This window comes from Manis pentadactyla, chromosome 6 (assembly GCF_030020395.1).
Source record: "Manis pentadactyla isolate mManPen7 chromosome 6, mManPen7.hap1, whole genome shotgun sequence".
Lineage (NCBI taxonomy): Eukaryota > Metazoa > Chordata > Mammalia > Pholidota > Manidae > Manis > Manis pentadactyla.
Window position 1 is genome coordinate 142,758,198 of NC_080024.1, and position 13,332 is coordinate 142,771,529.

At 46.8% G+C, this 13,332-nt stretch overlaps 1 protein-coding gene across 3 annotated transcripts in view; it reads left to right on the forward strand.

Annotated features, from left to right (window-relative positions):
- The first annotated feature begins 335 nt into the window (after positions 1–335).
- Positions 336–13,332, forward strand: part of NEDD4L (NEDD4 like E3 ubiquitin protein ligase) — a 322,004-nt gene continuing 309,007 nt past the window's right edge. For 2 of the 3 annotated variants that reach the window (XM_036876837.2, XM_036876838.2), the window contains exon 1: positions 337–672. In XM_036876837.2, the coding sequence (XP_036732732.1) occupies positions 625–672 (48 nt within the window). In that variant the 5' untranslated portion in view covers positions 337–624. Of the gene's footprint in view, positions 673–13,332 lie in introns of all 3 variants that reach the window. The other variant, XM_036876834.2, reaches the window with a different exon arrangement.

A 13,332-nucleotide genomic window follows, 5' to 3' on the forward strand; every position in this document is an offset into this window, starting at 1 on the left:
TCAGCTCCGAAGGCCAAGCCCGCTGGGGTTCTGCGGCGCGAACCCGCCCGCCTGCCGGGTGAGCCCAGGACAGCACCTCCGCAGGCTCGGGGGGTGGGTGGGCTTGGGGGGCAGCACCCCGCCCCCCGCCCGGCCTGCGATTGGCTTGGGGGGCTCGTGTGCCCGCCCCGGCGAGGAGGGAGGGTCCCTCTGGGCGCCGGGTGGGAGGAGGCGGAGGAGGGGCGGGGAGAGCGGGGGCCGGCCGGGAGCGAGCAGGGGGCGGGCGAGCCGGGTTGCCGCGATCCGAGAGCCGGCTCCGAGAGGGGCGGGGAGGGAGGGAAAGCCCGGCGGGCTGTGCGCCGCCTCCGCGCGTAGAGAGAGGCGCCGGGGCGGCCGCCCGCTGCACGGCGTGCTCCTGGGACCGCCGGCCCGTGCGGTCCCGCAGCCTTTCCGGAGGAAGAGCGCCGGCAGCGGCCCCGACTCGCGTTCGGGCCCCCTCACCTGCCGGCCCCCGGTCCCCCTCGGCGGGACGCGCACAGGGCCGGGCGCGGGGCCAGCCAGACCCGGAGCAGTGAGGACTCGGCCGGCCGTGCCGCAGCCCAGCCGCCCGGGAGTGCCTCCGGCCCCGCGCGGGGCGCCGGCTCCATGGCGACCGGGCTCGGGGAGCCGGTTTACGGACTTTCGGAAGACGAGGTGAGCGGCGCCGCCGCCTTCCCGCCCGGACGCCCAGGGGAGTTCCTGCCTCGTGCCCGCAGGGGTGGGGACTGGGGCGACCCCCCGGGGTGCGCTTCCCCCGCGCCTGCCGGGGAACCCCAAACGCGGGAGCGCCCCGGAGTGGGGTCCCTGCTGGGGGAGGTGCTCGGGCCCTTCCGCCAGGCTCCTGCACCCCCTACCCCAGCGCATTGTTAGTAAATAAAGCGGCGCGAGGTCCTTGGAGCCCGGGGTGCACGCTGCTCGCGCCTCGGGGTGGGCGGGCGGAGGGCGCGCGTGCCTCTGCCCGCGTGTTCTTCCTCTCGCAGCCGCGTTTCCCGGGGCTGTTGGGGCAACTTTCCGCCCCGCGGCCCGGGGGCCCCGAGTGTGTGGGCCCCGAGTGTGTGTGTCACGTCTGGGTCTCGGCTGAGACCTGCGCCGTGTGGGGAGCCCGGGGCCCGGGAGGAACCTGAATTGTTTCTCCCTGGAACTTTCTACTGGTTGTGTCAGCAAGTGCTCTGATGTGTGTGTGCTTATCACGGTGGACTGGGGGAACCGCTCGGAGCTGTGTGTGCCTGTCCCTCAGTCTTGCGGAGTCTGAAGCCTGGAGTGTGGATTTCGGGGTCTTTCTGGTAGGGGAGCAGGTCTGGCATAGTGGCAGGTGCTGCTGGAAACTTACAGGGAGCTTGCAGCCCTGCCATATTTTTCCTCCCAAGGATTCAAAGGCCAGCACCTTTGGGGTGGGTGGATAGACAAAAGCTCAATTGACCCCTTTTATTAATAAAGCAAATTAAGCAAGCCACGCCCCCAAGGCTGTCGGTTCGACTGTAATGAGCTTTGTTTTTGTCCGCACTCCTCGCGGTTTCTCAGCCCCCCTTAGGAAACGATCCTGCTTCAGCTGCTTAGCCCTTTCTCCACCAGCCTCGCTCGGCTCTTGTTGGTATGTTGCTCGGCCAAAGTGGGGGGGGTTGGGGGTGTGAGAGGCCTGTCGCTGGCGCGGCGTGACCGGCTGGCTGGCTAGAGCAGGTAGGAGGGGTTTGCCATCTGGTGGGGTGCGCGCCCAGGTCTGGCTCCCCTTTCGAGAGGTGAATTTACAACCCATGAAGCATTACTCAGCAGGGAGGTATTTCCTATCCTGGTAGTGCATTTCATAAAAAGTCGATGCCTGGAAATTCAAGGATTTCTGGGTTTCTCTTTCTTCCCATTGTTTGTTTTCTGAGGTCCCATCTTCCTATGGTGACTGAGGGTAGGGTATGGAGACGCTGTTATCTGAGACATGCCCACGTTATGGCTTCTCTCTCACCAGCTTTCCTACTCTGGCATGGTGTGTGTGTGTCTGTGTGTACGCGCGATGTAAGTGTAATCAAATAGGTATCTTGGGGTGGAGAGGGTGTTCGGGGCTTGACTTTTTTCCTTAACCGTGCCAAGTAAAGCTTGCCCTGGTATTTTATAAAAGAATGATCACAATGCAAATGATGTGATTTGCATTTTCGATTATTTTGCCCTTCTGTGCTTGAGTAATTTCTCTTTTTTGTGCAGTTACTTGGGGGATGGGTGAAAAGTAGCATTGTTTCATTTACCCAGGGGTTTTCCTTTCCCTGAGTTCTCTCCTCTTTGAGGAGCTTTCTCTTTCATTCGCTACTTCTCCATTTCATTGGCAGTAGAGGGCAGGCGGTGAGCTTTTTGCAAAGGTGTTAAGATAACAGACATTCCTAAACAAAGGGCTTGAGGTTTTGGGAATGAAGCCAGCCACGTTTAATCTTAGGTCTTTAAAAAAAAAAAGCATGATTATTTTTAAAAGTTCCCTGAAAAAGATATTCTGAGTGTTTTGAGAAATTCAACCCGATGAATGAATCACGTGCATGTCCCTGTTTGTGCTTTGTATACATTTACAGCTAGTGTCAGAATCTACCTAGAGTGCATCCTGCCACTTTTGTCTAAATGAGTTAATACTGATTTTAATTGGTGTCTTGTGTGTGAGTGGGGGATGGAATATAAACAGGGTGTGTGTATGACTGGGTTCACTCCTGCTTGTTGCTAGATGGGTATTTGGGATGTATGGGGAATTTATTGATTGAGTGATGGCCATGTTGCTGGTACTGCTCAGTTCCACACACGTTGTATTACAAAAGAGAAGTCACATCTGTCTTCCTTTTTCAGCGGCTTCTACCAGTGAAAAAATAAGGCAGGGCTGTTTCAATGACTTCACGTTTCTATGGTACTTGCTTTTTATGGTAGGCTTCATGTTGTCAGGTTGCCCTTTGGAAAATCAGGGAATGCCTTCGTAGAATATTAACAACAAATTGTTGAATTTGCCCAGCTTGCTTTGTCTCCCTGAATTAGTTTGTGTAAGGAAACTGAAGATTTTAACAGGCTCTTGAAGTAGAATGCCCGCCGGAAGAGACAAACGGCTGGGTGGTTTTTCCAAGCCATGTTAAATGGGGGTGCATGTCAGTTCCCCCTCGTGGTGTGCTGCACAACATCCACACATGAAGATATGTGATTGCTGCGTAGAAGAGTCACCTCATAAACCAACTCCTTAGCAAAACAGGCATCCATACCTAGCAAATTTCTTAAAAGCAAGTTTGTCTTTCCCTTGAAGGTTGATGAAAAGCATTGTATGTTTGGAATGCACTTAGAGCCCATCTCAAAAAGACTTTGTAGCTGTTAAGTACTGCTGGTGGTGAAGCATTGCATTAGCCTAGAAAAGAGCAGGATGCCAGGACAGAGGACATGGTTTCTGGATCTGTCCTGAGAGCAGAATAAAAGGAGTTGAATGTGCGCTTCTGTGGGTGCATGTACTATTGTTCGTTGTCTTTTTGGCTGAGTTTCCTCGGGTGAGTTACAGTTCACAGTCACCCTGATTTAAGTCAGGTCAGTTCAGGTAACCAAATTTGAAATTGCTATCAGCTGAAGGCCTTTTGGTGTGGGAGGGATTAGTGAATTAGCAAAACTTCTGATTCAGGGCCCAGGATCAGATTTAGTTTGGAATTGGAACAGTCTGGACTAGTTTCTGCGTTTGGCTTGGTTCCTTAGCAGTTTTTTGTTTTTATTTGGTTTTTTTTTGGCACTCTGTAGCACACTTTGGTACTGTTTACTCGGGAATATTACTGTTAACCTTCTGAAATCTTCTATTGCATGTTAGAAAGGTATCCTTTATTGAAAAGATTTTCCGCTGGGCGAAATACTAGAGTTTGAATGACAGCTTTCTCCTAAGTTGTGGCATTAATTTTTTTCTGGTGGTTGGAAAGAGGCAAATGGCATAGATATGAAGGCCAAGTTTACATGTTATGGTACTTGGACACCTTCTTCCTTATTTTATACAAACAAGGATAGATAGCTGATGTTTCATATGCTTTCTCTGTACCTAGCACTGGGAGAAGCCTTTAGGCACTTCTATCTCATGTAATCCTCATCCGAACCCTGTGAGCTATGCTGTGATTTTCAGATGAGGAATGAAGGCTCAGAGAGGCTAAGTGACCTGCCTAAGGACACACAGTGAGTAAGTTATGGAGCTAGGATGTAAACCCAGTTCTGTTGATTACACAGCGTTAGTTTTGAATGTGGTTCCTCTCTTCCAGGGATTTTGAAAGGTCTTCATAGCCAGATTATTCAGGGTATCTTAAGATGAAGATGTACAGCAGGGGTTATAAACTCATGGTTTCTAGTCAGAACTGACCAGGAGCCCTGCTTATTAGAATGGTCTCCATAGTGTTTTAAAGCTTGGGGATTTTCATAGAAAATGGTAAAACTCTGACTTCACTGGCACTACATTCTCAGCTGGCAGCAGTTAGTGGATCTGAGCTGTGGCCCTTGAGATGTGGCAGCCAATGTCTCCACTGCTCCTATTGTTTTAGGAATTTCTTATTTGCGTATAATTACCCACTTCATAACACATTTAAACTAACCTTTGGCATAGACACCATTTTCTTTAAGATGCTGTCCATTTTTAAGATGCACCATTATTTTATGAACCACTAAGAAAGAAAGAAAAAACTGTCATCCTGGGCTTATCATTAGTTTTATGAAGCATCCTTGTTTCAGAGATGGTATGAAAAATGAAAACAAGGATGTTTTAGAATTCATGACTTACTCTCATTAGAAACCTGGGATAATCTGGGCCATCAGTCTCAATACCTCATTCATTCAACACTTAAGTCAACTGCTAGTCAGATTTCTGCTTTTCTGTTTCTGTGAAAATTCCTCAAATAAGGTAAGTGCCTTTCAGTGGGTATTGGCAGGGGAGAAGTAGGGAGCCTAAATGGATGCCACCTGAATAGCCATCTGTAAGTAACTAAGAATAATCATTAATTTAAAAAAACTGGTCCATGTTTTTAAGAGATTACTTGAGAACCACTGCACCCAGTCTTTGCAGCTGTGCAAAATGGTCACAAGATTGCTTTTGGAAATTACAGTTTAGATACTGCCTGGAGCTAAAGGTGGATGCAGAAAGGCAGTTCTCAGGACGACAATACAGCTTGCCTGCTTGTTCCAACCCCAGATTCAGAGTGAGGCCTCGCACAGCTGCTGGGTGTGCCGTGTGCCCAAGACATGGGCTCCCCCATGGCCCTCCTCATGATTAAAATTGGCGAAACAGACCCTGAATGAAAGGGCCAGGGTTTTATGGTGACATTCAAAGGCAGTTTAAAAGTTGGTGGGGTTGGGAGGGGAAGAGGGGGAATACAGGGTATTGTTTAACTTCTACTCTCATTAGACATTTTTCTTCTCCACAGATTCTGTGGAATTGGTAGAAATGGACAGTTTGTATTCCAATTTTATTAAGTCCCAATATTCATTTGAATTGTTTATCTTGTTTCTGAAAGGTAGTTTCCTTAAGGAAGAAAAATCATGTTCAAAGGGCTGAGGACAGTGGCCAGGTGGGAATCCTGAGAAGATTGCTGTGTCTTTACTGCACAGAACAATTTTAAGGGCAGTGATCGAATGGTATTCTTCAGTGCAGTCAGTGAGTGCCCACATCCCCAGAAAATTTCCTTGGGAAGTCAGTTTTGCGATTCTGGGAGCATCAGTATGCTTCAGTATATATTCAGGAGAAATATGAATAATTTCAAGGAAGAAATCCCTGATATTAAGAATTATGTTGCATCATCGCAAGATACTTTCAAGTTCCTGCTAAATTACTTCTACCCTCACCAGGATGGTGAGAATCTTTGTGTTCATTGCTAATCTAATCACCGATCTGCATTGTACAGTTATTTAAATAACATAAAACATGATGGTGTGTGACTGGTGAAAGAAATTCGTTTCCCTTTGATAGCACATTAAAATTTTCGTTTTTACTTAAAAGATCTGTTTAAACAGATTTTTACTGCTGCCCTTGAACTTTGGGTCCTAGACAACTAGCAGCAGTAAAACTTGATCCTAATTTAAGAGCTTTCAGATTTTTGATGTTGTAGGGTTTTGGATAATTGTTTTTGTCTTAATATATTTGTTCATAATAAAGCAAATTACATATTAATCTTTTGACAACCCATGTTAAAGATGATCAAAATAATATATGAATAATACAATGATGAAAAGAAAAGGGTAGTAGGTTTGATGAAAGGTTTGAGAATTGTGGCAGAATGTTACTTTCTGTTTATTTGTATTTCTCTTCCAGGGCACAGTATACGCATATTTCATTTTCTGACTATAGGTGGCAATGTTTGTACTGTTTACTGTTTAATGATGTTACTGTTGGTTGGGAGATGCTTGGTGGAGTTGTGGAAATGAGAGCTTATTTAGAGATGAGGAAAAAGAAACTATATTTTGAAAACATTTTCCTACAAACTAAAAAAGTTAGTTCTTGAAAAAAACACCTAAAGCAATGTTTGTCAATGTGGGCATTATCAAGAATCCTCATTTTTTCCAAGGTTCCCCTTAACTGGGGCGTTTTAAAATTTGGAAGAAGCACAAGTGTTTGGATTTGGGCTCCCATAACATACAGACATACAGAAAAGTTCCTGTATGAACCACTGTCATCTGCTTTCTTCTTGGATGCATAGGGACTTCTAAATAATTTTATTTCTGCTGTGCACACTCTTTCATAATTGCTGTTATTGGCTTTGAGAAGGAACTAATAATATCATTACTTCTGGGTATTTGACTGCTGGAGATATTCTTGATTCCTGAAGCAAGACGTGGCTCAGGTTCAAGCAGAGAGAAAAAGCAGTGGCGTAAAGATCTGGGACACTTATTTCATGAATATATAGGATCTCATTCTAGTTGTAATGTTTTTTTCTGAACTGGAGAGGCCTGAATGCTGACTATTACTGTAATACCTTCAGGTGAGAAAAGCTATGTTACATAAGCATATCTGGAGTAACTAGCTTATGTTTGACACTTCAGTCAACTTTTTGTCGTTGACTCTGAAGTCCTGCATTGATTCAGAACTGGCCAGGTTTAATGGTGAGGCTATCAGATTCCCTCGCTGTCATCAAACGCAGCATTTGATGACTTCTTGGCAAGCAAGAAGCTCCTAAGAGATTCTGTATTCTTTTTATACCTCCTTTTCACCAAGAGAAAAGAGCCATTCAAAAGAGAGGTTTTTTTAGTGTAAAATGCCCTGATGTGAAATCTGCCCTGTGTAAGGTGGAACTTGGAAGGGCTAGTAGGGGTGGGAGTTCCATGTAGGGGATGAATAAGCAGAGGAATCTGCCCCAATGCTAGTGAGGGTCATGTCCCGTCACCTGTGACTTGTCCAATCGCTGGCAGACCCTGGCTTCCTAGGCACACTGAAGTGGGGTTTTGGTGGATCGCAGAAGCGGCTTAGGCACGTGTCCCCCTCCCTCTACCAGGGAAAGGCCGTGTGCCGGGGTCCCTCCAGAGGTGGTTGCAGGCCCAGAAGACCCCATATGCAGTGACAGGGTTCTGAAATGTGCCTCTTCTTAGTCTCGCCTATGTTCACACAGTGTTCACGTTTTATTTTCCATTTCCAGCCTCGTTCAAGGCCTGGCTCCTCTTGGTCTCCTTGGATGCAGCTCTGGGTCACGTTTTGTAATGTGTCTTTGTAAAGTTGGACTTCTGTTGCAGAGAAAGGGTTGCAGTTGTGACAGCAGTGGAAGAGAATTGCAGTTTGGAAAGGTGGCCGGCATTTCCACACCTGGCGGGAGGGCACACTGACCTGGTGCTGTGCAACATCTGTTAGGAACTAATGCTTCAAAATGCAAACAACAGTATTTTCAGTGATCTATATGATTTTAAGTTTTCTAAGTACACTTTGGCTATGTGGCTATCCTCAGTGTGAGGACAGTACTGAAGACAGGCTTAGCTAGAGTTAGTGTACAATGTGAAGGCCTCTGTATTAATTTTTCCTGTTCAACTGAATTTGTGAGTAAAACTAACCTATTCAATACAAACCAGTTATGTATTGACTGGAAGTCATTTTGGTCTTTTTTTTTTTTCCAGAACACAAAGCAAGCCTAATTATTTAGAGAATTGCTTAGCTTAGTAAGCACTCAATATTAACTGTTACTGAAAAAAAATATGTGTGTGTATCCCACTGAATTCCAAGTGCCACGTATACTTAACTCATGAATCTCCCACCTACCTTTAGAACCTAAGTCTGTTGAAAATCCTGTGCTTGTTTTTCTAAGTCCCATTTTTTTCTCCCTCAGTAAGTGACTTGTCTTTGGGTATCATCAGAGTGCCATCCTCATCTTTGGAGTCTGGCTTTGGAAAGTAGTGTGAGGTTTAAAGGAAAAGTGAAAGTGAGACTCAGTTTGCTTTTTTTCCCCTTTTCCCTCCCCTGCAGTTCCCTTTGTGCTTTGCATTACGTGTGTGATAAATTGGACACAAGCCATAATCACAGTCTGTTAGTTTTTAGTTTCTAAACTTTGAACCAGCTGTATTTCCTCCCTACTTGTTAACCCCAGAGGATAAGTAAATGTGGCTTGAAAGCTCCATTTAGAGGGAGCTGAACTCTGTTGATTTTGAGTTCTAGAAGATGTTTATGCTGGTAATTGAGAAATTGGTATGTGCCATGCTGCCTGCCTTTGGAATAGATGTGTTAATTTCAGGAAATGTTGTTAGTGAAAGAGAACACTTTAATCTGGGTGTAGGAGCTTTTCCTCCCTTGCTGGAAAAGTGAGGTAGAGAGGAGAATTGTGTAGCCATGGGGGTGGCCGGGTGGGATGGGAAAAGATATTGGAGAATATTTAATAATAGGGAGATGTCAGTAATAGGAAAAATGGAAAAGTAGGTTACAAAAGAGTGAGAGCAGTGGAACCCTATTGTGGTTTAAAGTATTTATGCGTAGGAAAAACTGGCCGGGAGTGTATCCCAGAATGTCAGTCAGTGGTAGTTATCTTTGAGCAAAGGGATTATAGGTCATTTTTATCATCTTGTTTTACTTACATTTTCTGTGTTTCTTTAGTGAGCTCTTTTTTCGTTAATATGAAAGTTTGAAAGTGAGAATGAAAGAAACCTCCTGAATGCATATAGTACTTCAAGCTTTGGGTAAAAAATTAGAGCACTTGCTTCAGTACAAATATTGATAGTGTGTGTTCAGTTGAGCACATGGGTTTCAAGGGCCCACGTTGTGCTCGGTGTCTAAGGATATCAAAGCTATTGCATTGCTTCGTTTGCCTTTTAGGAGCTCCCCACCAAGGAGGAAAGTGGAGGAATAGGTAAACGATTGGTAATTTTTCAGAAAAGAGTGACTGGTAAGTTAGATTTTTTTTTCACTTGCAGTTTGCAAAAATAGATGTTTCTTTTCTCCACTATGGGCATTTAAACTCTGTATTTTCATCCTTCCGTGCATTACAGTTTCATAAAAGTAAGTCTGTTGTCATGTTTGGTGTTCTCTGAAATTATTTTGTGTATACTATGAAAATGGTGGCCTGTGTGTGCCATGAAAATGAAGCTGAAACCTGTTTCTCTTTGGTTTGGTTTCCTTGGATTTGGACTTAGCAGTCTCCTTGTTGCCTAATTGCGGTACTGAATAGTGTAGATGTCACCGTGGTGGCTCTGCACAGCTGTAGTCATCAGAACAAATGTCCAAGTGGCCGGGAGCTGCTCCTCCTCCTGTTTCGGGATGTAGTGTCCATCCGGCGGGTGTTTCCCAGAGTGTGTCATGGTGGTCCCCTCCCGATCAGGAGTGGAGGTGGCAAATGCCGTGTGACATCTGATCTGACCCTTGTTTTTGTCTCCCCCTGCTCCTTTTAATAATAAATAAAAAAAGAACGCATCTTATACTTGAGATACGTGTTTAATGTGGTGGTGGGTTCCTTGCACTCACACCACACTCCCCCATGTGCACCGTCCCCCAAAAGTTACAGTTTAGAGCTGTGGCACTTGACCAATTGTAATTTGTATGTTATGACGGCCCATGTATTATGGTAGATTACTGGTAGTTGTCATGGAGACTATAACTTTATCTGTCTTGTTCAGCTATGGTGTGTCTATTAAGAAGTGCCCACCTGGACAATAAGGACAATGATGCCATCAGGGAATGAAGTTTGTTCTTTACTCTGCCATCTAAAGTCTGGCCCTTTTCAGAGACCTTATTGGTCTGATGGTGGCTGCCAGTGGCAGTCAGAGCTATGGTGTTTGTCTTTTTTTCCTACCTGCAGAGGAAAGAGAATGGCCTCCAGTGGCTTTCACTTAAGACTAAGGAAATCTTGTTCCCAGAATCACCCAGGAAATCTCTTGTTGTGTCTCATTGGCCCACAGAGGCTTAGATCTACTTGTCCTTCAACCAGCCAGTGTCAGGGAGGGGGTGGAATTACCTTTATTGTCGTACAGGTCCACCCCTTGAGTTGGGATGAAGTCCACCCATTGGATAATTCACACGCCTTCAGATAAATCCACTTTCAGATATGCCCATGGCTTCAGAGACTCATCGCATATTCCCTTTCTCCAAGGAGGCAGTCCACATCTTCATCTATATACTGCAAGGACCTATGGGTACTATAGTGTCCTTTCTCTTACACCCGAAAGGAGGGTTTTTTTTGTTTTTTGTTTTTAATAGTCTGGTAACTTAAGACTAAATAGGTTAGGTCTCCCAAGACCTCAACCTACAGTGGTGAAGACTTAGGCTACTGTCATAAACCTTCCACTTGGAGAGGGGGAAGGTAAGAACACACAGGGTGGTAGCTGGCCGGTCAGGAACAGCAAGGAGTTGCTGCCTTGGGCAGCTGGTCTGGCAGCTTCCGGCTCTACTGGATTATGTCCAGTGGGAGAATGTCCCTTGGTTCTTGTCCTCTGAAGCTGCACCTGGATGGGGCAGGTGAAGTGCCCCTTCTGGGCCCTGCGTGGATGTGAGTTTGGGGCTTCAGGGTGGTTTGGGTGTTGAGCAGTCATAGGCTGGTGTCAGCTGAGTACTTGGCAGTAAGCGCCCATGAGAACTTAGGTTTCAGGTTTGCTTGCTTCCAGTTGATTCCTGAGGCTGGTAATGACAGCCACTGACCTTACCTAGATGGAGTCTCTGATTCTGGGAATTCTGTGCCTTTGTGCCTTAGGGGCAGGTCTCTATCCCCTGTTCATCCCCATTGCTTCTGCCTCAGGGCAATTTAAAAATATTTTCGAATGAAGAGGCACAGTTTGGACCCAACAGGGCTCTTAAACCCACTCTATCTTTGTTCTGCCTGTTCAGAATGACCAACTTACCTGCGATTGTGGGACTCACGAACTCCTCTACCTGCCCCTTGACTCAGCCAATCCAATTTTATTTATAGCACTTCTTTCTGTACAAAATCTGTGATAGTTAGGACTCCTGATTGCAATCAGAAGCGACCAATTCTGACAAATTTAAGCAGAAAGGGATTTACTGAAGGCATTTTGGATAGCATGGAAGTACCTGTAAAGCTGGAGAGCCAGGCCTGGACAATGTTGAGGGGCCAGGGTGGCTGGGCCCCCCAACTTGCAGCCGGAGAACCCACAGGAATCACCCCGTGGGGGCCCCGGGATCCCTGACACTGCGTGCCACCTCTGGCACCCTTCTGCAGCTCCATCAGCCCTCCTGGACCTCCTCACCGGTTGAGACTCCTCACAACCTTTCTCAGCCCAAAGGTCAATAGAGGAACTCTCAAGACCCAGAAATTATTATTCTCTGATATGGTTTATTACAGCAAAAAGATACAAAGAACAATCAACAAAGGGAAAAGATGCATGGAGCAAAGTCCAGAAGAAGCCAGGTGTGAGCATCCTAGAGGCCTCTTCCAGTGGAGACACCCAGGATGCACTTAATTTCCTCCAACAGTTGTGACAACGTGTATGAAATGCCATCTACCAGGCATCCCTCTCCCCAGAAGAAAACCCCTCTAAGTGCAAATGAGGCCCAGTGTCAATGTTGAATGAATGGTTGTAATGGTAGGCTAGCTGCTGTGTGTTTTGAGCATTTGCCGTTCCTGCATCAGGGAGAGGCTGTGACGTCTTTTTGCAAATTTCACGTCCTTGGAGGGGCAGAGGGCACCCCCAGGGGCTGTAGAGGTGCAGGTTCTCCGGGAACCCACAGTATAAGGGGGATATGGCAGTTCAGCTGAGACTGCATGGGGTGTTGTCAGCTACTCACGGTTTGGGGACAGAATGTTTGATGGAAACAGCAAACACAAAGGCCCTGAGATGGGAGCGAGCTCGAGGAACAGAAGGGAGCAGTGGCTGGAGCATGGGGAGGACTGGCACGCAGGTCAGAGACGGAGACAGAGGACAGATCACCAGGGCCTTGAGGGCCACCACGGAGGGCTAGGGCTTCACAGCACAGTGAGAAGCCTTTGGAGGGCTTGGCGCAGAGGAACAGCAGGATCTGATTTGTGACTTGAAGTGACTGTGGAGAAAGGATTGCTGGGGCAGGACAAGCATGAAAGCAGGAAGACCGTGCAAAAAACTGTGGTCCTAGGTTGTTGGGAGCTGGTGGTAGGGGAATTTGAGGAAGGGCACAGTTGGTGAATAGTATGGATTTGGCATAGATCTTAGAGGACTCACCTGGGACTCTACAGACCAGATGGGGGGCGTTCACCTAGGATTTTGTATGAGCCAGTAGGGGAAATGTCAATTACTGAGAGGAGGACTGGGGTGGGGAGCACCGTGCTGCTCCATCAGGAGTGACTTCTCAGTTTACCAGTCTTGTGGTGGTTTGAACACCTGGGCAACACGGACATTGCCCTTCTTTGCCCAATAGCCTTAATTCTGGAGTCTGCAGAATGATGGTCTCAAGCAGATGCTCTCGAACTGACAATGACAGTTTCAGCACTTTCTTTGTCCTTTTAAGAATCTGTGGAAAATCCAGTAAAACAATCAAAGATGAGTCTATGCCCTTTTTCTGTTGTGTGTATTTGCCTCTTTGGGGGCTTGGAGAGGCAGGAGGTCTTTCACTTAGAAGATAGTGGAAACCCTAAATAATGGTTCTGGACTAGAAAAAAGGGGTACTCTGTATTGTATGAATAAATTAGCAGTCAAAAAGACCTTATGAATTATTATTTTTCGGCCTGCTTATCTGATTGTCTAATCTGAGACTGTGGCTTGACTGGAGCCAGCACTCGCGGGGCCTGATCATTGATCCAAGGGCCTGCAGCTCTCGCCCAGAGGAGGAGGCTGAGCTGTCAGAGAGGGACACATAAGCTGTGATAATTCATCGTGGGCAGGGAAGTTGTGGAAGTAACGACACAGGACGGTGCAGTTGAGTCTGAGACGTGAAGGTGGGTGAAAAAGGCAATGTCCAGTTTGGAG